The following is a 26,115-nucleotide window of genomic DNA, read 5'->3' on the forward strand; positions in this document are numbered from 1 at the left end:
TTCAAGTTGTTTAAGTTAACAAAAGTTCACAAGTTGTGAACCACTTAGGGTTTGTTTGGATCAACGTTGCATGAGTGCTTATAAGCATTTTTAAGTAAGCAAAGACAAAACTACTTTCATATATTTATCTCATATTCTGTAAATCATGTTTGAAAAACTACTTATAAGTCATTCCAAACAAATCCTTAAAATATAAGCAACTTCTAAAATATTTGGGTTATTTTTATATTTGGCTTTGAATTATTTCAAAATATGTTTTTAAAAACTATTGCTTCCTGTGCTAATTATAAGATTTTATTTGTAAATCACAAACGAGATCTTATAATTAGAACTGGAGGTAGTATTACAATTTATGGTTTCAATCCAACAAACAATTTGGTGATTTTAATTAAAAAGATGATGAAAAATAGTAAAAGTTAGTTGACTTAGAAAACCTCTCACTGGCTAGGTTATGTCATTTTTTTTTTTTTGGATAAGTCGGAAAACGACTAGGTTATGTCAATTTTCCCAAGCTGTTGGCTAGAATTCTTGTCGGAATCTTATAATTTATGTTGACGTGGCACAAAGGTTGAGATGATATTTTGTTCTACTTCCTTCACAAAGGCTAAGACGATGTTTAGTTCTACTTCCTTTAGTCACTATTATGCGGCAGGGGCACATTTTAAAAAGAGTGAATGATCCTCATTATTGATGGAGTACTCATTATATTTTTTTTAATATGAACCTTATTTAAAATTGTTAATTATGAGAGAGAATATAATAAAATTACAAAAAATTGTCTATTTAACTATGACTTCTTTTGTAGGATTTTCCCTAAGTAAAATCATCACTTCATTTCATTTTCAAAACAAAATTTTAACCACCTCACCTTTCCTTAATTTTAGTGAGTCAGTTTGAACTTTGAAGTGTCTTATAATAAAAATTGAAAAGATAATATTTAAAATGTATTTTTTCATACATACATCTTTTACCTATGGTCAGATATTTCAATTGCAGTAATGAATAATGAAATGGAAAATGAGACAGTACTAATGATTGTCGAACTTTTAATATTTGTCTGACACCCAAAATTGCAAAGCGAAGACAGCGAGAAAAAAAAATTAATACGAGTAATACGTAAATCGATAATGTAAAACACAGAATGTGAATCTTGAGTTGGTACCCACTGACCATTGGAATTTGGAAGAGCTTCCTATTTATGTTTGATAATTTTTTTTTTTGCGGCTGATAAAAAATATTAAGATTTTTTTGTTTGGTTAAAGCAAGATCAAAAGGTTTCCTTGTTTCGTTCTCTAACTCTGGACTTCTCTTGTTCACCTTGTTAATATTAGAAAAAGCAAAAACAAAATTTCAAGGAATGTTTTGTTGGTGCCGCGAAAGCCACATGCAGCTAAAACCCTCCCGGTAACGGAAAATTTTCGTGGACAGCTTTCTATTCCGCAGGGCGCAGGTTACTCTACAGATCAAATTCACCAAGGAAGGCATATCATTTCAAATCTGGATTAGTATTTGGAATTGAAACTGCTATTTCCCTGTCTGCAAAATTTCTGTTGCTTCCCCTTCAAGTTCTTTGCCTTTGTTGTCTGATCTGTGTTCTTGCGACTCTGACGCGAGTCTCTGCAGCAGTGCGGACTTCTCAAGGCCCCTTATTTGGATGATTTCGCAGCTTCTTGAAAGTCATAGGTTTTATTAGATTGCGTTTTCATTTAGGATTTTGCTAGCTCGTCCAACTCGTCACCCCAAAACCCTAATTTGTGAAATTCTGAGGCGTGTTCTCATTAGATATGCTTGTTTTCGAATGGATTATGCATTTGTAGAGTTCTTCAATTCCTGGTTGTCCAATGGGTGCCATAACTAGCAATCGTAAGCGCTCTGAAGAATGCCTGAGCTTGAATAACGCGTATTCATCCCCTGACACCTCAGATTCTCGTAAACCCAAAAGACTCAAATCCTTGTCTATGCCCCAGAACCCCACCCATTCCGCAATATCCTCGAAAAGTGTGGTTTCAAGAATTTCTCTTTACCCTGAAGCCAAGACACCATCCACCAGAGCAGTACTCGGTCCGTGTCTACGTAAATTCCCGCTAAGTAGTTTAAATAAAGCTTTGAAGTACAGGACTAGTGGGGTTCGGGAAACTGACAGCAAGATGGGCAATATATTGAAGACATACGCAAAAGCAAAGGATAGCGCGCTAAGATCATTCCGGCACGTGAAGGGCAAGGAGGTAGTAGAAGTGGATACTGATAGTCGAGAGGGTGATGTTTCCGAAGATTCAAGCATAGAAGAGGTTGAGATTATAGAAGATGGGCTTGTAGGGCGCTCAGTGGTAACGGACCAGAGGAGGCAAGGGAGTGCTGGGCCTGTGATTGAGATACAGGATTCGGAAATTAAGGTTGGAGATGGTGGAATTCAGCAGCAGTCAACTTCTTCAGTGGTTTCAGAGTTGACTAATAGTAATTTGAAGGTGGATGAGCTTTTGAGGTCCTTATATTTAAGCCCAGAGCATGGTGTTAATGATGTTATTGCATACAAAAAGTTGCTCCAGGCGACAAACAGTCGAACAGACAAATTAAAATTGTTGGAGTTTGAAATCCAACTAAACGAGAAGCGCAGGTCACCAATTGAATCTTTCCGTCCCGAGAAGGTTCCAAAACAGGTGAACGCTTTGTACTTGCCTATCTTCAATATATGACTGTCAGGCCTTATTTGTTGATTAGTAGCCTATCTTCAATATATGGCTGTCGAGGCCTTAATTGTTAATTACTGAAAAGCAGTCTAAATGTTAGTTCAAGTTGCTCATGCCCTGCTGTGGCTTTCAGGAATTACCACTTGAGCCTTTTGTCCCTCTCACACAAGAGGAAGAAAGAGAAGTTGATGGGGCCTTTGCTGCAAACTGGTAAAGTTTGATACTTAGTCTACGTATTTATGAATGAAATAGGTCTAGCTGTGTATATTGCCCATTGAATGCTTGCTTTCACAGGAGGGAAGTCTTGGTTGCTCATCAAAATTCGAACATTGAGATAACTGGAGAAATTCTCAGATGCCTCAAGCCTGGTGCATGGTTAAATGATGAGGTGATCTTTGCTTGTTAAATATTGATCGTTTAACTTTTCCTGGAGTATTCATTTGCCATCCCATTATATTATGAGCTCATGGCTCATGGCTTGAGACAGGTGCTTCTTGAAGCTTAATGATCCTCTATCTTACTTTTGCAGGTGATCAATCTGTACCTAGAGTTGCTAAAAGAAAGGGAAAAAAGAGAACCGAAGAAGTTTCTGAAATGCCATTTTTTCAATACCTTTTTCTACAAAAAGGTTAGTGTCTTGCTTTACCATCTTTCCCAACTATTCAACATACATAAAACACAAGCATGTCTATTGAGCTTTTTTAAATTTCTGAATTATAGTTTTTCTGATATCAGGTCTTTACTAGGTTCATCGTGTTTAAAGGAAAATATTATCTAACAAATATGTCTTGGAAAACATTTTTTTTTAATTAAATACATTTTCTTGGAAAATAATAACTAACGTAATTTTTAAGGCTTGTGTGAAGAAATGGATTCCACCCTAGGATGATCTATATCGTTGGGAGGAAGCCATTCACCGCCTAAAGGATTATGTTCCATTCCTCAGGAAGGTTTTACTCACTGACTCTTGTATTAAATAAAGAATTTATTTATTGTAGTGTTAGTTGCTTGATTGCTCACACACACACACACACACACACGGACAGAGTTTACATGGCCTCTTTAAGTCTTAGTTGGTTGTTAAATCCATTGTAATAACCTTAAAAGTCAATCTTTTAAATTCTATTATCACAACATTTGATTTTACCTTAGTAGTCGGCAAAGAAAAACGGTTTTACCTTAATAATCAATATAGCGTTGTGATTGCACCCACATTTGATGTTTGCTTTTAAATTTTAGCTTTTCTTTAATGTGGTTGAGCCGAAGGTTGGGCAAGTGCTCTATAATCCAAAATTTGTTTTATCTCCTATCGTGTTTGATTAACAAATGTTTCTTTATTTTTTATGGGCTTTCTTATGTTCGGTTTACATTAATCTTCTTGTCTTGGGCCACTTGATACCTCGTCCTAGGGGAATAAGTAGAAGCATTATTCATACAAAAGGTGTTTTATGTATAATTTATATTATTTACTCTTATGGTCAGACGCTGATGCCTTTTATTTTGGATGTTATTGGTCAGCTAATAGGTGGAAGGAGTGGTTATGATTTCAGATCTGTGAGAAGATGGACCTCACAAAGGAAGTTGGGATATAGCCTAATTGAATGTGATAAAGTATATTTACTGACTATCAATTTCCTTTTACTGTAATCAAGTAAATTGTTTTCAACTTTTCATATCTTTTAACTTCACAGATATTTGTGCCAATTCATAAAGAGATTCATTGGTGCTTGGCTATCATCAATAAGAAAGATAAGAAATTGCAGTATCTCGACTCACTGAGAGGAATAGATAACCAAGTGTTGAAAGTGCTGGTAAATTTCTTTGTCTGTATCAAATTTAGTGTGATATGTTCTTTTATCAGGGTTCTTGATGGAAGCCATGTTTAAACTACATGCACTAAAAAATTTCACTTCATTTTTTTTTTTAAAGACACTTTTCTTTTAATCTTTTTCTCTTTTTAATCGTTAGAAACATTGTTCAGAAGTCTCCAGAGTTAGATAAGGCTTTAGCCAATCAATGTCTCTGTAGTTGGTCTTGTACTAAGGTCCGTTCAATTTCCAAACTTGCTTGCGGAACTTCATTATGATTTGTCAATCTAGTTCTTGCAACATGCTCAACTCTGACATGATATCGGTTTGATTTGTTTATGATTTTGTGGTTCATATGTGAAGACTGAAGGCAATTATTTTAGACTGCTGGGGTGAAAGAAAATAAATGTATTTTATACTGACTCAATTCCCTCATGAGCAATATAACCAGACGGATTAGGATATTAGATGATTAAATCTTGTCAGAAAAGGAAACAGAACAGACCAAATATGATAGAATAGATAGAGTGAATGAGGCTATAACCTGATGATGGAAAAGAAAAGAATAAGGGAGACAGAAAATTTGTAAATTATAACACATTGAATTGAAGGTTTTGTGTAAATCAAAAGGGAATTTAGAGGCTTTTATGTTGTGTTTGAATCTGAAAATTTAATTTTAATACGCAGATGGCTGAATTATACAGATTATTATTGACATATTTTATTTCTTAAAAACTGATATACCCCTAATAATTACAATTTCTACATATCTTCAAATTTAGCCTTATTCTTAAATAATTGAAGGTTTAATCATATGTTACACTAGACTGCGCGTTGCTTTACATGGTGTCAATTGGTCTTGTTTATTTTCACGTCTTGCTTGTGGGCTCTGAACTGATTGAAATGCTAGAGGCGGCACCATGACTGGCATGATTTTTCCCTCATCATACTAGAGACAAACATTTTGAAGTTTTGAAATTCCTAGTTTGTTGTCATGTTCATTATCACATTAAGAGCACTAGTTATTATCTCTTTTTCTGTGCGGAAATAATTAAAAGGGAAGTTAAATTAAGATATATTTTCATTTGTATCTGGCTGCTGCAACGTTTTGCTAATGTTTAAATGTTTATTATCGATGTTCCCAGGCTAGATATTTTGTAGATGAAGTGAAGGACAAGAATGGAACAGATGTGGATATAAGTTCGTGGGAAAGAGAATTTGTTGAAGACCTGCCTAAGCAAGAAAATGGGTATACATATGTTTATGCTCTTAAATCTTTGAAGAATGAGCAAGAATTCTGCATTAGGAAATAATTTGTAATTTTTCAAAAGCATATCCTTATAAAATGGGAAAAAAAGTTAAAAGCACTCTTTTATAGGAAGCAAAGGGCAATACGTTCCTCTAACTAAATTATTCTTAGTCTAAAGAAAAATTTTCTAGAAGGAAAAAAATTCTTAAAATTGAAATTATAGCAAAACATAGAACTGTAGATTACAGATAGAGAAAATGGGAGTAATTGCTGAGCGGGAGAGGTTTGAATAAAAAGGGGAGAGGAATTTGCTTTCTGAGCGGGCCACATGCATGTTGTCATGCTATTTATGTCATTTGCTTTTGGAGCGGCCTACATGCATGCTGTCACAATACTTGTTTGCTTGTCATTCAGATATAATTTGGACTCGATTAATAACAGGGAGCTCAGTTTATGAAGCTTTAATTTTGCTTTCTCCATGGTAATACCACGATGATCATCAGTGACAAATACTATTTAAGCAACAGAGTTCTTGGTTGCCACAGCTCAATAACTTGGAAGTGCTCTAGAAAAGTCGTTCATGCCAATTGGTTATGTGCAAAACTGATTATCAACCATCAAATGATCTCATTGGATAAGAACAGATATATTGTATTTGCTTGATATTGTCTTGGAGGGAATGTATACAAGGGACATAACATCAGTTGTGTCCAAGTTTTTAAGTACCTCATTTCATCTTTCCTAGCACTACCTAGTGGTTTTATGCTGTTGGGATGAGGACAATCTATCACTCGGAGCCTATAAATGGAATGGGAGGGATATTATTTAAAATCTACATTTTCTTTTTATTGGTATCATTTTTCCCCTTCTGTTCATAATGGTTTCATAAATGGCATTTTGCTAGTCATATTCTTCACTCCCCCTTCAAACTCTCAAATATATCTATTGCTACAGCTTTGAGCGTTTCAAGTTTGGGGCAGTTTGTGAGTGAAATATATTTTTAATTGGAAGATTTTATTTGAAATTTTGAACAGGTTCGATTGTGGGATGTTTATGATCAAATATGCCGACTTCTATAGCAGGGGCCTAGGGCTTTGTTTCAGCCAGGTAAGGAAATGAAGCATTGAATTTCTACAAGGAAGGTTATGTTTTGTTTTCTAAATATTTTCCGTGATGAAACACTTGCCCTTTCTAGTCAGTCATTTTGGCAGCCATTCGCCTCGGTTCCATAAGCATTAAATCTTTTAGTACTCGCAAGAATATCTGTGGGCAAAAAATATCCTGAACTGGTCTGTTTTTGATTGCTTGAAAGTTCTTAAATGCTTTACCATTCTTTGTAGGAACACATGCCTTACTTCCGGCGCAGGACAGCTAAGGAGATATTGATGTTGAAAGCTGACTGAGCCGAGGAATGCTCTGCCATTTAGCAGTAGTCCATTTCTTTGTTCTGAGATGTTGTTTTGGTATGGAAAAGATTCATGAAGTCATTCATATCAAAGTGGCGGTACAGGATGAAAGCTCTTCCCCTCTCTATGGCCATTCTGGAGTCCTGCCATTCATTTTGGCATGCTGATAGTGCAGAATGAGGTAGGTTGTAAATTCTATGAAGAGTGAATCATTAGGTGAGGCATTTTTTAAAGGGGTTGATCCAGAGGTGTTAAATTATGTGATGTTTAATCTGGCTTTGTAATCTCTCTTGCGTTAGGTACTCTGTTGGCGTTTATATACTCTGATTTGCTTACTAATATTCTACAGTTTTGCACTGATGATTGGTGCCAGTGAAAACTAAAATAAAATAAAATGGTATAAATTTGCTGTTAAATGATGCGATTTTAGTTAATTATATCATTAAGCGTGTGAACATGTTAGTTACTTATAAAAAAATGTAGATAGAACGATATCTCGTATTCGTTAGGGATTAAAAAAAAAAAAAGAAGATACAAGCATGTAATTTCATAATTCAATAGAATTCACGTGTGACGTTGGTGTGTATTTTATTATATACTTCATTGTCAATTTTAATTTGAAATAAACCATGTTGTCCTTTTAAAATTCCTGCCTTCAAATGAAATCCTAACAGTGAGTTGTGTTGCTTTCAGATGCTTGGCTTCACTTGATTCTAGAATCAACGCTCTGGTGCTCAGATCAAGTCGTAATTTTTTTAAAAAAAAAAAATTAATTGAGGGTTTAAAAATAACACGTGTTCATCTTAGATGATTCCAAAATCCGCGTGACAAAGATAATCACAAGCTTCCACTAAAATTATGATTTTAAAATCGTAAGTTTAGACACTGTAAACCCAAACACATTCAATAGATGCCCGCGTCGCCCTCATCATCAGTTCAAACGAGTTTCGTTCTGATATTTCATTACTTTCACCTCGTTTGATTGTTGTTAGACCACCAAAGTACTAAACAAGTACATTTGAAGTAAATTTTTTATTTTGGGATAATAAAATAAGTACATTGAATTTGAATGTCAAACATAAGATCCATGGATATCAATAGACAAAAACCTCTTCACGCTCAAAAAGGGAGAATAATTAGAACAAGCACGCACAGATCATCACTGAATGTGAAAAGGCTAAGTCACTTAACGGGACACTTCCTATCTGCTCCTTATACATTATACATGATTATCAAACTCGGAGATTAATCTGATTTCAGAATCAGTGCGATGACCAAGTATGTCCATGTCGCCCTTTGTCATTAGCTCAGATGAGTTTCATTCACAGATTGTAGTGTCAGTATCAAATCATCCAATCATCAACATTCCATTGATTCTTTTGTTGTTCCCATTAAGGACCCCCAACACATTAAACAAGAGACAAATATATATTTTAAGTACATTAAATTTGAATGTCAAACAAACGATTCATAAATATATATATATAGAGAGGGAGGGAGGGAGGGAGGGAGGGAGACAAAGTGGAACGAGCAGGTGTATATGGTCACTGAATATTGAGAAAGCGAAGACACTTAACGGGACACTTTCTTTCTACTGAGTATCTCTTGTTCTTTTAGTCGATGTTGGAATCTCGCGAGGCGAGCTTGAAGGCCTACGAGACTCGCTGCTTTGCGAGAAAGCATAATACTCAATTGAGTGACATAGTTGTCAATACGGCTTCCTGGCTGGTCAACTTCTGCCAAGAGTTTCATTTCCTGAAAAACCAAAAGCCATATCAATTATATTAGCATTACCAATAACATATTTGCAAGCGAAACATTTCCAAATTAAATGCAATCATACACTTGGACAGAAAATAACACGAGTGACAATGTATGAGTCACACTGGTGCTTTTCACACGTCATCACTCTTCTTTTCTAGCCCTCTCCATTCTATGCATTCACTTTTGTGACTGCACAGGATCCAAATTTTAAAAAGAAAAAATCCAACCATCTTCCTGCTGCTGCTACTTGAGATTTAAGAATGGTCAGTCAGAGCCAACAATTATATCAGAACCTGATATTCTTCATACCACATAAAAAGACGGAAGTTGGTCAAGTGGTCAAAACAAACAAAATACTTTAATTAATACTCTGAGAAAACATAATTTACACGCCAACATACTCAAGAAGGGAGAACAACAAACATCAAACAAGCCTGTCATTACGCTAAGTTGTCATAACAGATCATTTCTTAGCTTAGCAAATATGTTATAAGTCCAGAAGTGACAGGCAAAAGCAATGAGAGATTAAAATCACAATGCTGACGTAAAGAAAAAATAAAATTACTCACCTCACGAACAATCTCCATTGTGTCCTCAATTTCTTTCCTATGAGCAGCAATTAGCGCTTCTTCCTCCTGCCAGAAAACAGCAAAGAAATTAAACAGGAAGGATAATCAAGTTTTGCATTCAACTGAACACTGATAATTACTTTGGCATATTTACAAACCTCCAGTATCGCATTGATATTTCCACCAGGAGAGGATTCTTCTTGGTATTGCCTGGTGGCAGTGGTAATTGTCTTCTGATTCCCAGTGCTCTGCTGCTTGGAGCTTGTGGAGGAGAAATCAGATCCATTGGCATCCCCTTTCGTTGCATATCTTTCTGATTTCTCCTCCTTAGACCCTTTCCTTCGTGGAGGAGAGACTTTTTGAACTTTCTCATCCGTGTCAACTAAATTTTGGGAATAAAAGTTCATCTTTTGACTGGTACGATCACTATAAGAATTTTTCACCTCAAACCTCTCCCTGTCCATCGAGGCAGAAGTTGAGCTCTTTTCCTCTGGACCATTTACAAGGTAACTTGAAGAAAAACTTGATGGGTGTTTGTCAACATCAGCAGCAGACTTGTACACAGAAGTTTCCTTTTCTGCAAGTCTTTCACCCACATCCATTGTTTTCGCCTCCTGACGTCGATCATTAACATCCTCTGCACCAGCACTCGCTAGAAGGGATGATGTGGAAGAAACTTCCTTATTAGTCTGTGATACTGAATTGAGGGTCTGCTCCTTTCTAGGGTTCCCACTTTTGGATAGACTTTTAACCCTGTTTATAACATAATAACTTATCAGTTAACATATATTAATATATACAGTGAGGTGTAAAAAGAATGAGGTGCACCTTCATGAAAATATACCATATTGTGAAGCTCATTATGGGAGAAAACATACCGATCTGCGTATCTCAAGGTATTGAGAGTGTGTTCACATGAGGAAGCATTAGGAGATATACAGGAGATCATAACTGTCTTTGAATTGCCAACAAAGGAGTCTCGAAGCACTTCTGTAAGTTTGCTTCCACGAAATGGTATATGGATCTGGTCATTGTCAAGAGCACGGATGCACTCTTTCAGCGCCAAAAGACTCTTATTAATTTCTGCTCCCTCAATTCTGCAGTAGAGATGCATAAATAGGCACCATGCAAATGGTTATGTAGGAAGAGTAGTAAACATTAACCAGAGAATTTAATCTAAATGCATATAAACGTACCGTGTCTGACGGTCATTGTCAGTGGTATCAGCACCTCTTTCACTCCCAGCAAGATCAATGAAAGAAATCTTCCCCACAACCTTCCCACTTTTTGCCTCATTTCCATCGTTGTTTTGCCTGCTTTCTTTCACCTCACTGTGTTTCTTCACAGCCAATTGTAAAATAGCATGTGACCTAGAGGACTCCTCATTAGCACCAGTTGATCCAGTACTCCTTGCAGCATTCCCCTTCTCAATGAAATCTTTGACAATTTGTACATCAGAAACCTCAAATTCTTGCAGTCCCACAATGCAAACTTGTTGCCGTCCATCTTCCCTCATACAAAGTTTCCTATTCATAGATTACCAAACAAAGGCACTCAAAACCACAACAACAGCACCAGAAAAGCATGACAAACAGGTTGGTACACAATATAGCAAGATGACATCTTTAAATGCATATCAATAGGCACAGCTATATTTGCACTCGAATTCAACCAGATATAACAAAAGAAAGACAGAATTGAGTAGGATGAAATAAAGAAGTTCAACTAGATATTAGAAAACACTTCAATAAATCATGACACCTTGATGCAAACATAATGTCATCTTTTAATGAGTATCTATAAAATATAATAAAATCACACCAAAAAAGGAAAATTTAACGATGAAAGACAGATTGTGATGCAACAAGGTCATCATATAGATATACTGTACATTGAACCTAATGCACGAAGTGAATTGCTAATAAAGGTCAAATAAGAACAAAGATATAAGAACTTGATAGAAATACTCACTTTCTGTCACTAAGAAGATCGAAGAGTTTTCCACCATATATCTCGAAGTAGCTAAGCCACAATTTGAATCTTTGATTTCGGTAGATTGGCTTATGCAATAATCTGACAAGGTCTTCTGCAGCTCTGAGTGGCAATGGTTGCATTGTGTAAGTTTTACCACTTCCTAAAGACCAACACCATTAGCATTGCAGTTATAAATGTGGGTGACGGTGTAGCTAAATGAGGAACAAGTGTAGCTATGAACAACTTGTATGGTGCACTCAATTACAAATTCTTCATCGCAGAAAGTGGCAGTGTTCCCCAAAGAAAAATAACACATTTGATACCAACCACTACTAGTGCAGTTGCGCGTATTGTACCATCATGTTGGAATTATAATCTCAGTTCTAGGGCTAAAGGCCACAACCACTAGTAGCCTATCTCCTCAAAACGTTAGCTATATTATGATAATTTTAAAATAAATTAGCCCCACAAATTACATGTTGGCCAAGAATAACACAAGACAATGAAAGTAAACCAAAAACCCATAGAATGTAACAAAATGAAACCTGTGTTCAAATACAAAATAAGATATCATTAATAACTTGGTACATGTATGATCTGAACATGAAATAAGTATTTCCTTACCTGTCTGACCATAAGCAAAACATGTAGCTTTGGTTCGCTCAAAAATTGTGGGAATAATTGGTTCTACTGTAACTTGGTATACCTGTAACGGCAGAGAATGAGAATAGGTAGCATAAGTTTGACCAAACAAGACCAGACCAAGATATACAAATGAACAATAAACCTTATACTTGAAAAGAGCAGCTTTACCTCGTCATTGTTAACATGCTCACCAAGAACAGCATCAAAACAAAACTCATGCTTCTCCACATATGCCGTCAAATCAACCTTTTATTATAGAAAAATCAGATAATTGGGAAAAATCAATGATCTCAAAAAAAAGAGTCGAGTCAACATTTGAATTAAGTACCATATAAACGGTAACTGCAACACTTAAGAACAAGATAAAAAACAAACCTTCAGTTTGGGTTCATGGACAGTCAAATATGCATTGTCATTTACAGTCACAATGTCGTCCTCCTTCTTAGCAAGCTCCTTCTTGTTTAAAGGTCTTTTTCGTACCTATAGCATTCATTAAAAATCTTTTTAAAATTGTTTTACAAGAACCATGAATATGCATAAGCGTGATGAAAATGAGTTTCATAGTTATCACTTTTCCAATAAGACAAAATGAGATTATATTTCCAATGAACTCCTAAAGATACGAAGGAAGAGAAGAAGGACAAGAAACAAATGAAAATGAACAGGCCTAAAACGGGCCAATTCATATCTCACATCAATTTCAATTCACATCAGTCACATCTCAATAAAGAAAAAATGAAAATTTTCATCACAAATAAATTACTTGAGCCTTTTTATATGGTATGCATGTATGTATAAATTACTTGGGCCTCAACATACCACGACTTTAATCTTAGCAACATTGTTTTCCCTTGCATTATTCTCTTTTTCTTTCATCGGTAAAGGAATTGATGCATCTGCTTCTCCATACTGATTGCCGTTGATCTGATCAAAGTCATCTTCAAATGCTCTAGTATCTCCAGGCATGAATGTTGATGGCTCAAAAGGTTCTGAAATAACATGCTGATGAGAAGAAAGCAATCAGAGCTAATACAACAAATTAAAGCATAAATTCTTGTATTCCTCTATACTTAGCAAGAGAATCATGCCAAATGCAAAAGATCAATGGAAACAAAAACACATAATGTGAAAATAACGGAGAATTAAACCAGATAAGTGCTATAAGGCTGCGGGTTCAGACATTTGACCCAAGATCACTTTCTAATTAGCTGCCAATATATTTAAGTTTCTTTTCACCATCACCAGCACAAACGGCTGGATAACACGGTATAAAAAAATAGCAAAACTTTTGATGGCACCCATATTTAAGTTTCTTTTCACCATCACCAGCACAAACAGCAGGATAACATGGTATAAAAAATTGCAAAACTTTTGATGGCACCTACTAACGCTCAGTGTGGCAATCTTAAATGATATATAGAAAATGCTGCATGCAGCACAAATTTTACTCTAACAAACTGTGGACAACGTATCAATGGCTTAATCAGATTTAAGTAAACTTCCCAGCATCAGATGATAATCATACCTCAGATAAAAGTTCTGTATCGTCCATAGCATGAAGATCCAACAGCCCTGCTCCAAAATCCCCCCGGAAATCAGGAGAATAAGACTCATCTGGTACTGCCACACTGCCTAAAGTTTGGGCAGTCGGTGTAGATGGCTCCGCACCAGATTCTCCATTAAAATTGAGGCTTCTCATTAACTTAAAGAGCCTCTGCTTTTCTTCAGCAGACTGTGCTCCATAACCCTGTAAAAATATCATGCTTATATAAGTCTTGTCATAGGTTAGGTCATAATTACATAGGAAGAAAATTGGCATTTTCAGACTCTAATGCACTCAATGCAAACAAGAAAACTAAAATATTGCACACATTATCACTGAAAATGTGAGACTGCCAAAACTAAAAAAGTGTGATATAAGCAAATGCTTCAAGATTTTAACTCAACATATCCTAACCTAAATACAAATCCTGCTACATAATATCTACTTAACAACTTTTGTCTGGCAAAATTTCATCATAAAATTCAAAATATATCAATCCCAGCGATGCAACCTGGCCTGCTAACAGATACGGTAGCAGAATATGCTCCTAATCACTAAACCAGTATGTCCGATGCAGCCGGAAATCCTTCCATAAACAGAATTAACTGGAAAGAGAAAATAAGAACGAGGGCTGCTGAGGGAATTATAAGTGTCCATGCGACCGCCTCAACTTCCAGGAGATTTTACGCTAATCTTCAAGTGAAAAAACTATCATGTGACCAGTAACGCAGCAAACAAGCCGAAGAATTGCAAGAGAAGAAAAGACAAGTATCAGGAATTATAGGACGATACCTGCATGAGAATGTTGGGAAGGAGGCGATTATCAATACCAGCAGAGGCCAATGGAGACGCCAGATGCTGCAAGCCAGCAGACTGCAACCAACGCGCCATTACGGCATCACCGGCATCACCGGCAGGAGCTGCATTGTGCAGAGACCCGCCGCCGGCATGGTCGTACAGGGCAGTGGCCGCAGCATTAGCCTGCTGCATCTGGCCGCCCAAGTGGCGCTGGGAACGTCTTTGGGGAGCCAACTTTTAAGATCTGTATACACACGCTTCAAACAAAAACATATATCAAACGACCTAAAAATCAGAAGAGAAGGAAAGGGAGGGAAAAAAAAACAAAATCCAGATCACAGTAAAAACTGAAAAGAGAAATAGATCCAAAACCGATGATCCAAACCAAGACACTCACAATGAGGAGAGAATTCGAATTCGAAGAAGAACATAACAAGTCGAAAGATAGAATCCAAATCCACGAAATCTACAATCGAACCGAAAAAATTTTCAGAATTCCACATAAACTAGATAAACATTAAAAACATGAGAGAAATGATAAATTCACGCCAAATTGATCATTAAGAAACGCACCCGACCTGTGCACGAGTTACAATAATTGAAAAATGCTGAATTGGGATCAGATCTGAAACTGCGGGGGAAAAACAAAGAAAATCCAAAATCGATCGTACAGCTGAACAAGAAGAGCGTTAGCAGAATTTCTATTCTGGTGAAGCAAATGGCGACAGCGAGGATAGGAGATGATGCATAACACAGATAGAGCAAGGATGCCTTCAACAACAATACAGATGAGATACTTCGTCAAAAATCCAAGTATCTATCAATGGAAACTTGGCAGATAATATAATTTTCAAAATTATTAAACGGCTATGTTCGATGGGAAAGATTGTAATTTTCAAAATTTTCAAGTGACAAATAAAACTTTTCCCTTATTAGATTTTGTTATAATGCATGAAAATTCTTTTTCCATGTTTCTTAGATGACGTTTTCAAAAATAGGGGAAGAAAAGATTGTAAGAAAAATAAGTTTTGAGGAAATTATTAACCCTTAGAAAATAATTTTTAAAGTAATCAAGATTTAACCTGATCTTTGGACACCACTGGGTTGTCAAAAGAAATAATAAATTATTAGTTATACTAAGAAAAACTAAAGTTTTAAAAGTATGACCAAGTCATAAATAAAGTTTGATGTGAAAATTCTGCCAAACCCTCAACAAAAATTAGATAAATAAATTCAATCATAGTCATATAAAATAAAAATGAGAAATGATTAAAAGAAAATATAAGCAGGGGCATCTTTGGTTAATTAAAATGCCAAAAGAACAATCCTCTTTGTCACTATTAAAACCGAAAAATGGGCGTGACAACCACTTCAGTTCCTTTCTAAGCAACCACTGGTTTGTGTCTCTGTGAAGAGTCATGATCAGGAGACACATACAGCATGGAATTGGCCCCAAAGAGAGAGAGAGAATTGCGGTGAAAGAAAAAAGGACATACATTGAAGAACTTTCCATTTATTTCTGAATATGAGATTCAATCATTTTATTTTTTATATTTATTATTTTTTAAACTAATTTATTTAACTTATACACTAACGTCACATCTATTATAATTAAGTGGTTAATTGGTTTATTTAACTTTCTTTAACCTTTCTAACTTAATTAAATAACTCTTATATTAAAAAAAAACAGAGAGTATTTGAGAACATATTTGGTGCAAACTTAGAGTATTCTAAAGTCATTTTGGACTTAAAACTAATCTCTGTCAGATTGGAAGTACTAAGATTAAGACTTTTCTAACAAATGTGTTCCCCAAAATTCTAACTTTTTTTTTTATTCTTACGGGAGTAAATCTATTTACCATCTCAATTAATAACTTGTTTGTTAGTAGTATTTGAGAATATAATTAGTATTGAGTTTTGTACTATCACCATCAATTTAGTAAAATATATATACATATATAAGGAGTCACTATTCATGCGTTAGATACGATGTAACTTATTTCAAGATTCGTGTAGATACATGAGAGGTTAAATAATAGCAAATCATGATCATCCCATGTGTGTGGAGTTTCAAAAATTATCATTACCAACGTATAAAGAAGATTATCAATATCAATCAATATACCATATTAAAAAAGTGAAGTAAGGTTTGGTGTGCAAACTCTATTCCAATTGTATCTATACATTATGGACCAAAATTTATAGTATCTCAGCTCAGGCTATCCAAAACCGAGTCTTTGAGTGCGCAACAATCTCCGAATATTACTGTCTACAACGTACGTGTAAATGAATCAAACACCTTCTCTTGCACATTCCAGGGAAACCAAAACTTCTACTTCAGAATTTGCAGATTCTGAAAAGGAAAAAGAAGAATCAATCAAGTGATGGAGACAATGAGGAAGCCATTGATGATGGTGGGGATTGATGAAAGTGAGCACAGCTTCTACGCTTTAGAGTGGGCACTCACAAATTTCTTCCCTTCTGAAATACCCCTTTATTTCCAGCTTATGGTTGTTCATGCCAAACCCTCTCCCTCTTCTCTGGTTGAGATCAAGGGTATGTTACATGGGTGCTAATCGGCAATAAATCTCTACTTAGATTAGATTTGACAATGTTATTTATATATATATATATATTAGTGCCAAAACTTTTGTGAAATTAATGACCGTTTTCAGTTTCAGAATCTGGAAGCACGGAGTTCGTATCAATTCTAGGAGAAGATCTTGAGAATATGGCTGATAAAACCATGCAAAAAGCCAAGGAGATTTGGAGCAGCAAATCAGTAATAACTTTCTTATAACACTGCCTTTCCTCATTAAATGTCTGTACCCGAAATGGGATTTGTTTGTTTGAAAAGACGAAGTTATTATTAGAACGAAAGGTTCTATAAATCATTTGTTTTTTGCAGGTGGGGAATGTAATAACTAAAGTGTTGGAGGGGATGCAAGGAATGTTCTGTGTGAAGCCGCAGAGAAATATGGTGCCACTGTTCTTGTTTTGGGTAGTCATGGTTATGGTGCTGTCAAAAGGTATACATTTAAGTAACACGAGGATTGAAGAAGCAAAACTTTGGAACCTTTCCCATTACCCCAAAAAAAAAAAAACGTGTTTAATTACATTAAAAACTTGACATTTTACATTCTTCAAATTTAGGATGCATGAAAATTTGAAAAGCTTGTGTCTCACACATTTTCAGAATAGGCATACTGTGACACTTGAGTTATATCTAAATATTTGAAGATTCTGATGGGTTAAAATCAGATAGATTTCCTAAATTACCACTCTAGTTGGAAGAGGATTTGAGTTTAGGTTGTTGGGTACACTACAAACGACTATATCAACTGAACTAACTGATAATGACAACAATTGTTACATTTTAAACAACTGATACTGCTCAAATGATGCAATAAAGTGGTGATGTTGCGGGGTTTTTCTAGGCAGCGTGAGCGATTATTGCGTGCTACATGCGCAATGCTCAGTGATGGTCGTCAAGAGGCCAAAGATAAAGCGAATCTCGTCCTCTTCCCGCCTCCCCGATCTCGTACAGTGAGTGATGATGTAGCAGTCCATAGTTATTACGATTTGGTTCTTGCTGTGATTAGAAAGAAAGAAAAGTTTTAGCTTTTCTAGGATCTCCAGTTAGCCAACGGCGTGTAATGGCTTTTGTTCTGAGATGGTTGTTTGGGTAGACACTTCAATTATCCAAAAGTTTTGAGTTTGAATATATCATCCAGAGCATGTAGAACGGGATACCAACAAAGGATTCAATTTGTGCTTAACTTATCTCCAATTTTCGTTTGAACAGGGGAAGAGAGAGAATAATGAATTCCCTCGAAGCTGAGCTGATGGTGTTGAGGACCATAGCATCATGTCCAACCTTGCTATCGGGAAAAATTACTCATCTGATCTTTAATATAGGACCCAACTGTTAAGTTGATTTTGGTTCTAAATATAAGACCCATTTATTATATTTATCAATTTTCTCTAAATTACCCCTATGAATACTCCTTCAACCATAATCAAGTAGAAGGGGAAGAGGAAGTATTAAAAAAGATGATTATGGTATTTTAGGAAAAGTGTGTCACATTTCTTATAATTAACTAACTTACCTAACTTCCTTAATCTAATCAAATTAGTTAAATGAGTCTTATATTAAAGACCGGAGAAGTATTACTTTGCTTAGAATAAGAGCCACTTGTATTCAATTTGATTATAAATATAAAATCTTAACTCATTTTGTGTCTCATATTTCATCCATTTTGTTCCCAAATAATCTTAATAGTAGCTACATATGTTGAGATTTTCATCAAAAAATAATTTCAATGTACGTAATTAACAAAAATATTTTTAAACAAAAACATACATTTGTTATAACTAACTAACTTAACTTTTTTTTTTTTAGTTGAAACTAACTTAACTAATACCTACAAATTAGTTATCCCTTTAGTTCTTAATGTAAAACACAATTGTTAAATACATATTTTTTATATTTATTAATTTTTTTAAATTATCCTTATTAATATTCTCTGAATCATAACCAAATAAGAAGAAAAGATATTTAAAAATAATTACAATAGTTTTTAAAAACATATCATACTCCTTAAAATTAACTTTCCTAACTTCTTTAATTTAATCAAATTAATTAACTAAGTCTGATATTAACAACCAGAAGAATATCTTATATTAAGGATCTAAGAAAGTACTATTTTAGCTCTTTTGACCACTGGTTCACCTCAACTTGAGAAAGGCTATATAAAATTGCACAACCGGACTGATTTTCTCGAGAAATTCGGGGGTAGAATCTCATGGTTAAATTAGAACTCCAACAATTGCAAGCTCCAGCTAATGATAGATGGATGGATCACGATTTTGTTGCCCTTCAGTAGAACTGAAATTGAAAGCATGAAACTGTTTTGCACTAAAGGATCGGATCCTGATCTGAGTTTATTCTCAACGCAAGGTTGAGACCAGAAGTTCAAGTCAAGCATTTTTCATATGGATACCCCACAAACGTTTCAAAGACAAATAACTTCAAACAAAAGAACAATATTAACAAATTTAACTGGCATTCAAAATTTAGCGGAATCAAAGCGTAAACTGTCCCACAATTTAAAAGAGTCAGATCGATAATTTATAATAACACCATTAATCCTGAACACTTCCAGTCACTTGGTACATAACGAAAAGAGAAATCAAATAGATAGGGGGCAGAAACCCCAGATTTGAGGGTTATGATGCCACTTAGCACTTCACCTCCTTCAAAGCATAAGCAAGGTAAAGAAATGTTGGATCAGTAGCACCATCCTTGTAGTAAGCAAAGACCAAACTACCATCATCGTGCATGCTTTCCCCAACAAAACTGCAAATAAGACTAAAACTAAGTAGACTTTCTGAGGAATTTTACACTGTATTGGACCAAGAGATATTGATAAGTCATGTCAAATATGCTAGCATAGAAACACGCACACATGCACACAAAGGCAGTTTTAGCATTTATGGTAACAACACTTACAACTGAAGATCACTGATTTTGGAGAGCAGGAATTTGGTAGCTCCCTCAATATGCTTCTTAAACAGCTCTTGCTTCTCTGCCTCTAGTTTGGGTGTTAACAATTTGATATACCTCTTCATGAAGACAAGAAATTGTTTCTTGTCAAAGGCAGGTTGCTCCTGCAAGGATTAGGTAACAAAATACTTAAACTATGAACTTAGAAGAAAAATACTCTGGATATGAAAAGAAGAGTAAGGTTGCACGATTGGCCTAACTAACCTGAAGTCTGAACGTATCAACAATGTCAACAACCTTGACAGCTTGGTCATCAACCCCCTCATCTTCTCCGCCTTCAGCAGAAGGGTTAGCACCAATGTCTACATCTACTGCTCCCTTAACAACCCACTACAGCAGGCCAAAAGAAACAGTCCTCAACTTACCATTCATATAAAAATATATATATATATATATAGAAACCAAGAAACTGAATAAGTATTTTACAACCATAGAAAATCAAAAAGCCACATGCAGACAAACCCAAAAATCCAACAAATGGGAGAAAAATTAACTAACCTTTCCATCAACTTCCCACAACATTCCATTCTCAATTTCCTTGTATGGAAACGAGTCCGAGAGAAGCTCATCACCTGCGCGATACATGGTCAGAATTGCTCCAAGAAATCCAAATATTATACACTTAATAAATTAATAAATGAGCACAGTCAATTTTTCAATATAAGAATACTAAAAAAAAGGAACAGTTGAAATATAACATGCAAGTCCCCCATAATTTTCTACATCAACAACAAAACTCGCGTCAGACAATCAACCTAACTGAAACAGCTTTTGGCCCAAAATGAAAATTTGGGAAAAAAATGTTGAACAGCAATTGCCCCAAAAGTAAAATATAATTATATGTACAACATTTAAAAACAAACTTTCAAAGGTATTCAGCAAGGACCTCTTACTTCAGTTGATCCTTAGCGTTAAAAACTTAAAACTTGCTACTGAATGAATATACCTTAGTTCATTAGAAGGGGCCCACCACTATAACCTGTTCAAACATAGATTTGCTGATATCGATTAAGGAAGATGCATAAGTAGCATTAAACAATTGTCGACCCTGTAAAATCGGGGGTACCTAACCTGATGCAGATTCAAGACCTATGCATAAAATATTGGCCCCCAACATTTAGGGCCAAGGAAAACACTCCAAACACGAGATTTAGGTTACTAATACTACAAGAAAAACCATCCCATCGGCTCTAATCGTATACCCCAATTTACTGCGAACAACGCAAGCCACGGAAAATAATCGATCCCTCGATAAAGAAGTTGTCAATAAGAGCGCATAACCAAGATTAGCCCAAAAAACACATGTGCCTCAACTTTCGATAACATATAGATGCCAGATCCGACCCTTTACAAAAGGAACATAAAAGGTGAACAAGTAAATCAAAAGTAGCATACGAAAGAAAATTATCATAACGAAACAGATCTAGGCAAGCTCGTATAGACAACAGCGACAATCTAATACAGAATCAAACGAAGAAATTACTGCTTTTAAGAGTGGAAAGCATGAAAATAAAAAGCAACCAGACGGAAAACAAAAATAACGGATGAGACAACGAATTCAAAAAAAAATCACAAACGTTCAAAGAGAAAGTTGAATCAGAAGATACCGGTGAGGAGATCCTGGTAAACCAACATGATTGAAAACTTTCTCTCGGATCGCTCCAACCACAACCACAGCTCAAGGGGAAGAGACAGAAAGGGGGCGCAACAGAGCTTAGAGGGGGCGAGGTTACATAGTGCCGGACAATTTATACGTGGAGAGCTTCAGATGCCGACCCTCTCACGTTACCGTATCAATAATATCTTACTAGGACTAGAAGAGATACGCATGTAAATCCGTATTCTGGACTCCCCTTAAAAAAAAAAATCAGATAAAATTTGCCCAAAAAAAGATGATAGTAGTAGTACTACTCCGGTCCTTAATACAAGACCTAATTGTTGAGTTGATTTTGGTTCTAAATATAAGACTTATTTCTCATATTTATTAATTTTCTCTAAATTACCCCTATAGATACTCTATCAACTATAATCAAGTAGAAGAGGGAGAGAGGGTATTAAGAAAGATGATTATGGTATTTTGGGAAAAATATGTCACATTTTTTATAGTTAACTAACTTACCTAACTTCCTTAATCTAGTCAAATTAGTTAAATGGATCTTATATTAAAGATCGGACGAGCATTAGATAAAATTGATGGCTGGCCAAAAAACATTAGATAAAATTGATATACTAATTTAATAATTTTAAGATTTAAGATAGCAACCAGCAAGCCGACCAAATCCACCGCATATTAGGGAGAGAAAAATAAGAAGCAAAGTAAAAAAGACACATTCCATTATAAACGGTAATTATTGTAATTTTAACATCAAAACAGCTTGATCGCTGTTAAATATATTTAGTTATCTTTTTTAAATACATTTTACCGATTTGCCTATGACAATAACTAAATTATGAGTTGATGTTTTGCATCACATATGAAACAAGTTATAACATCTATGGTTTATAATTATAGAATTTTCGTATAAATTTAACATTATATATAAATTAAAAGAGATCACAATAAAAAAGGGAAAAAAGACAGAAAAATGTTAACTTAACTTCAGAATGACCAGAACGTCCGCTGAATTTGCAAAATGCCATTTTGGTCACATGAGACCAAATTGCCCTTCCTTTTGAATATTGTTCTTAAAGTATCACATCCCCACTGGCTAGCCGGTCGCCAGAGCTCCGGCAATGGCACTCAACAAAGCTTCGGCGACCGACTGACAATTGGTCACCGGAGCTCCGTCCGTTAGAATTTTTTTTTTTAAAAATTTTTACGACTTCAGTATAACGGTTAACAACGTTTGTGACGCTATTAACAACTTCAGTATAACATTAACAACAGATTTTCTGAAAAATTCAACAAGCTCCGGCGACCGGAAATAAATTTTTTGAAAATTTTTACAACTTCAGTATAACAGTTAACAACTTTTGTAATGCTATTAACAATTTCAATATAGCGGTTAATAACAGGTTTTTAGGAAAATTTAATAATTGGACGTCGAAGCTCCTGCAGTTAGAAACAGTTTTCTTGAAAATTTTTACAACTTCAGTATAACGATTAACAACTTTTGTAACGCTATTAACAACTTCAGTATAGCATTTAACAACAGGTTTTCTGGAAAATTCAACAAGCTCCGGTAGGTGGAAATAATTTTTTTGAAAATTTTTACAACTTCAATATAACGGTTAACAACTTTTGTAACGTTATTAACAACTTTAATATAGCTATTAACAACAGATTTTTTGAGAAATTCAAAAAATAACATTTTTATAACTTTAGTAATGCCGTTAACAAACTCAAAAACTTGTTGTTAACTGTTATATCAAAGTTCTTAACAGAGATACAAAAGTTGTTAACCATTATACTGAAGTTGTAAAAATTTTCAAAAAAAGTAGTTGTTAAAGTTATAAAAATGCCATTTTTTTGAATTTTTAATAAAAACTGTTGTTAAACGCTATACTAAAGTTGTTGATAGAGTTATAAAACTTGTTAACGACATAATTGAAGTTGTAAAAATGCTACTTTTTGAATTTTTTGAAAAACTTATTGTTAACTGCTATACTAAAATTGTTAATAACATTACAAAAATTATTAACCGTTATACTGAAGTTATAAAAATTTTCAAAAAAAATTGTTGCCAGCCGCTAGAGCTCTAGCAACTAATTGTTGAATTTTTCAAAAAACCTATTGTTAATCGCTATATTGAAGCTGTTAATAGCATTACAAAAATTGTTAACCGTTATACTAAAATTGTAAAAATTTTCAAAAAAATTCTTTCCGGCTGCCGGAGCTCTAGCGACCAATTGTTGAATTTTCCCAAAAACCTGTTGTTAACCGTTATACTAAAGTTGTTAATAGTGTTAAAATTTGAAAATGGCGAAACACCAGGTGCTCTCGCTGGAGAATTTTCCCTTGCTCAGAGATTCAGGGAGACGCACGGCGGAGGAAGCTGATTTACTGCAGCGAAGTAAAAAAAAGATTAAGGCGAATGTGGCAGATGGAGCTGGTGAGGAGGGGAAGGTGAGATCGTTTAGGGATACCTTGAAGGGAGCTGATGTGCAACGAGACGCGACCAACAGAGATGAAGCGATGGAGGAAGATGAGCTAGAATTTGGTCTGATGAAGTGCCATATCTCTATTCTTAAGCATCAGAGAGGTAAATTTGAGATACCTGAGTTTGTGCTTTCTAAAAGGGCCCTGCAAAAGATTAGAAAACCATTTAAGTTAAGCCTCATTGTGAAGCTGTTGGGCAAGAGATTGGGGCTTAATCGTATGGAACAGAGAATCCAGAAAATGTGGGCTAGATCTGGGGTTGTCTCGGTGGTGGATCTTTCAAATGATTTTTTTGTGGTTAATTTTTCTACTATGGATGACTATGAATTGGCGCTGTTGGGAGGTCCTTGGATGATATCTGATAGCTATCTCACGGTTAGGGATTGGAAGCCGAATTTTGATCCCAAAACCGAAGCTATTGAGGACGTTCTGATCTGGATTAGATTTCCTGATTTACCTCTTGAATACTATGATGAAAGCATTTTAGAAGCAATGGGCAATGAGATTGGTAGAACGGTCAAAGTTGATATGACTACCTCTCTTCAATCAAGAGGGGGATATGCAAGAGTGGGAGTGCAAGTTGATTTAAGGAAACCATTACTCCCCCTGTATATTATTGGGAATAAGGAAAGGCCAATTACTTATGAAGGTCTTCACCTCTTGTGTTTTTGTTGTGGTATGTATGGGCATACGGAAAGGGAATGTAAGGAGAGGAAAGGGGCAGAAGACGGGGGCTGTGGAAAAGAGAAAGGAGCTGATGGACAGGTGAGTGCTTTATATTTGGTGAATGGTCTAAAGTGCAGTATAGAAGGAGACCACGAAGGTTCCCACAAAGTGAGAAAAGGGGCAATGCTGCTGATGGAGGGAATGAGCTAAACATGGGTTCTCGGTTTGCTGGCTTGAATGTAGTGGAAGAATCAGTGCAGGAGGAGAATAAGGGGAATGGTGGATTTGCTAAGGAGTCTACACAAGTGGCAAATAAGGTATGGTATAAAAAGAAATCTGGGACATCGAGGGAGGTTAGGACGGAGAAGGTGTATGAAGAAAGCAAGGAGGTTCCTTCTTTGGCGATTGCGGTCTCTAATCATAGATCTGGTTTGAGTGGCAAGTTAAAGAGAAATTTGGAGGCCTCTCAAAGTTTAAAAGCAGAAAATAGGGAGGAAGGGAAGACTACAGCTAGCAATGACAGTGGGAGGCTCAGTTTACAAGAGCTGGATATTAATATAGTGCATGAGACTCCTGAGATTGCTAGAGAATTATTAATGTACAAGGAAGGTGGTATGAGCAAACCACCTGATTTGAAAACGGACAGTTTGTTAGAGGAAGGGAGAGATAAGGAGCTGGAGGACAAGGATGAGCATTGGGCTGAGGCCGTGATGAGCATTGACTGATGGGTTTATTGCCCTTTTAATATTCCTTATACTATGATGAGTAACAGTTGCAAGTTTTTAATATGGAATTGTAGAGGAGCTGGAAGTAGGAGGTTTGAGAGTGGCCTAAGAATGCTTGTTCAAGAAAGGAAGCCTGCTATTTTAGGGCTTTTGGAGACAAGGGTGGACAAAAATAAAGCTGATGGCTTATTCAGACGTTTGGGATTTAATTGCTGGGTTGTTGTTCCAGGTGTGGGGTTTGCTGGAGGGATTTGGGTGGCTTGGAAGGAGGAGCTTGTTTCACTATCTGTAGAGGTTGAAAATTCACAGTATGTGCTTCTTAAATTAAAGGAAGAGACTGAGTGGTTCTTTACAGTGGCTTATGTTGGGCCACGTGAACGGGATAAACAACGCTTCTGGGTTGATATGGAAAGTTTTGCTCAATCTGTCAATGCTCCTTGGTTGATAATGGGTGATTTTAATGATATAAGAGGGGAGAATGAGAAGAAGGGTGGTGCTCCTATCAATCATAGAAGATGTGAATTGTTTGAAGAGAGAATCAACAATTGCAATTTAATGGAAGTGATATCTTGGGGTAACAGATTTACTTGGAAGGGACCAGTTATTCATGGCTATG

The 26,115-nt window shown here is 35.6% G+C and overlaps 4 protein-coding genes across 7 annotated transcripts; 2 read left to right on the plus strand and 2 right to left on the minus strand.

The window, feature by feature from the left end:
- Nucleotides 1-1,320: 1,320 nt before the first annotated feature.
- Nucleotides 1,321-7,508, plus strand: LOC114711425 (ubiquitin-like-specific protease ESD4). 2 transcript variants are annotated; one of them, XM_028895823.1, is made up of 9 exons: nucleotides 1,324-2,657; nucleotides 2,821-2,897; nucleotides 2,982-3,075; nucleotides 3,217-3,315; nucleotides 4,206-4,298; nucleotides 4,379-4,498; nucleotides 5,641-5,744; nucleotides 6,779-6,851; nucleotides 7,085-7,508. In XM_028895823.1, exons 1-9 carry the CDS (start codon nucleotides 1,842-1,844, stop codon nucleotides 7,145-7,147), a joined length of 1,539 nt encoding a protein of 512 aa, XP_028751656.1. In that variant the 5' UTR covers nucleotides 1,324-1,841; the 3' UTR covers nucleotides 7,148-7,508. The 2 variants fall into 2 exon arrangements, with proteins under 2 accessions (XP_028751657.1, XP_028751656.1); XM_028895824.1 differs by lacking the exons at nucleotides 6,779-6,851; nucleotides 7,085-7,508 and adding an exon at nucleotides 6,159-6,771 and having other exon boundaries at nucleotides 1,321-2,657.
- A 987-nt stretch (nucleotides 7,509-8,495) lies between these two features.
- On the minus strand, nucleotides 8,496-15,257 carry LOC114711438 (kinesin-like protein KIN-13A). 3 transcript variants are annotated; one of them, XM_028895840.1, is made up of 14 exons: nucleotides 15,022-15,257; nucleotides 14,841-14,909; nucleotides 14,438-14,700; nucleotides 13,628-13,849; nucleotides 12,922-13,104; nucleotides 12,478-12,582; nucleotides 12,271-12,348; nucleotides 12,082-12,163; nucleotides 11,455-11,617; nucleotides 10,680-11,009; nucleotides 10,362-10,580; nucleotides 9,642-10,236; nucleotides 9,484-9,549; nucleotides 8,496-8,905 (listed from the first exon to the last, which is right to left on the minus strand). In XM_028895840.1, exons 3-14 carry the CDS (start codon nucleotides 14,633-14,635, stop codon nucleotides 8,723-8,725), a joined length of 2,424 nt encoding a protein of 807 aa, XP_028751673.1. In that variant the 5' UTR covers nucleotides 14,636-14,700; nucleotides 14,841-14,909; nucleotides 15,022-15,257; the 3' UTR covers nucleotides 8,496-8,722. The 3 variants fall into 3 exon arrangements, with proteins under 3 accessions (XP_028751673.1, XP_028751674.1, XP_028751672.1); XM_028895841.1 differs by having other exon boundaries at nucleotides 14,438-14,687; nucleotides 15,017-15,257; XM_028895839.1 differs by having other exon boundaries at nucleotides 15,017-15,257.
- Nucleotides 15,258-19,477: 4,220 nt separating this feature from the next.
- On the minus strand, nucleotides 19,478-21,684 carry LOC114711460 (translationally-controlled tumor protein homolog). The gene is made up of 5 exons (XM_028895872.1): nucleotides 21,617-21,684; nucleotides 20,508-20,581; nucleotides 20,214-20,339; nucleotides 19,956-20,113; nucleotides 19,478-19,802 (listed from the first exon to the last, which is right to left on the minus strand). Exons 1-5 carry the CDS (start codon nucleotides 21,642-21,644, stop codon nucleotides 19,685-19,687), a joined length of 504 nt encoding a protein of 167 aa, XP_028751705.1. The 5' UTR covers nucleotides 21,645-21,684; the 3' UTR covers nucleotides 19,478-19,684.
- Nucleotides 21,685-23,928: 2,244 nt separating this feature from the next.
- On the plus strand, nucleotides 23,929-24,984 carry LOC114711371 (uncharacterized). The gene has a single exon (XM_028895762.1). The coding sequence runs from the start codon at nucleotides 23,929-23,931 to the stop codon at nucleotides 24,982-24,984; it is 1,056 nt and encodes a 351-aa protein (XP_028751595.1).
- The last annotated feature ends 1,131 nt before the right edge of the window (nucleotides 24,985-26,115 follow it).

The sequence above is a fragment of the Neltuma alba genome, unplaced genomic scaffold (assembly GCF_004799145.2).
Source record: "Neltuma alba isolate B1F8T4 unplaced genomic scaffold, ASM479914v2 tig00011289_pilon, whole genome shotgun sequence".
NCBI classification, from domain to species: Eukaryota; Viridiplantae; Streptophyta; class Magnoliopsida; order Fabales; family Fabaceae; genus Neltuma; species Neltuma alba.

Excerpts from the sequence above, each read along its gene's own strand:
- LOC114711425 (XM_028895823.1), top strand. The coding sequence starts at position 1,842 with ATGGGTGCCATAACTAGCAATCGTAAGCGCTCTGAAGAATGCCTGAGC. Across the intron at positions 4,299-4,378 it reads GCCTAATTGAATGTGATAAA|ATATTTGTGCCAATTCATAA; the intron begins GTATATTTACTG and ends TTAACTTCACAG. Across the intron at positions 5,745-6,778 it reads CTGCCTAAGCAAGAAAATGG|GTTCGATTGTGGGATGTTTA; the intron begins GTATACATATGT and ends AATTTTGAACAG.
- LOC114711438 (XM_028895840.1), bottom strand. The coding sequence starts at position 14,635 with ATGCAGCAGGCTAATGCTGCGGCCACTGCCCTGTACGACCATGCCGGC. Across the intron at positions 11,618-12,081 it reads TTTTGCTTATGGTCAGACAG|GAAGTGGTAAAACTTACACA; the intron begins GTAAGGAAATAC and ends GTTGGTCTTTAG. Across the intron at positions 8,906-9,483 it reads CAATGGAGATTGTTCGTGAG|GAAATGAAACTCTTGGCAGA; the intron begins GTGAGTAATTTT and ends TTGGTTTTTCAG.
- LOC114711460 (XM_028895872.1), bottom strand. The coding sequence starts at position 21,644 with ATGTTGGTTTACCAGGATCTCCTCACCG. Across the intron at positions 20,340-20,507 it reads TGTGGGAAGTTGATGGAAAG|TGGGTTGTTAAGGGAGCAGT; the intron begins GTTAGTTAATTT and ends GGCCTGCTGTAG. Across the intron at positions 19,803-19,955 it reads AAAATCAGTGATCTTCAGTT|TTTTGTTGGGGAAAGCATGC; the intron begins GTAAGTGTTGTT and ends TCTTATTTGCAG.
- LOC114711371 (XM_028895762.1), top strand. The coding sequence starts at position 23,929 with ATGGCGAAACACCAGGTGCTCTCGCTGGAGAATTTTCCCTTGCTCAGA.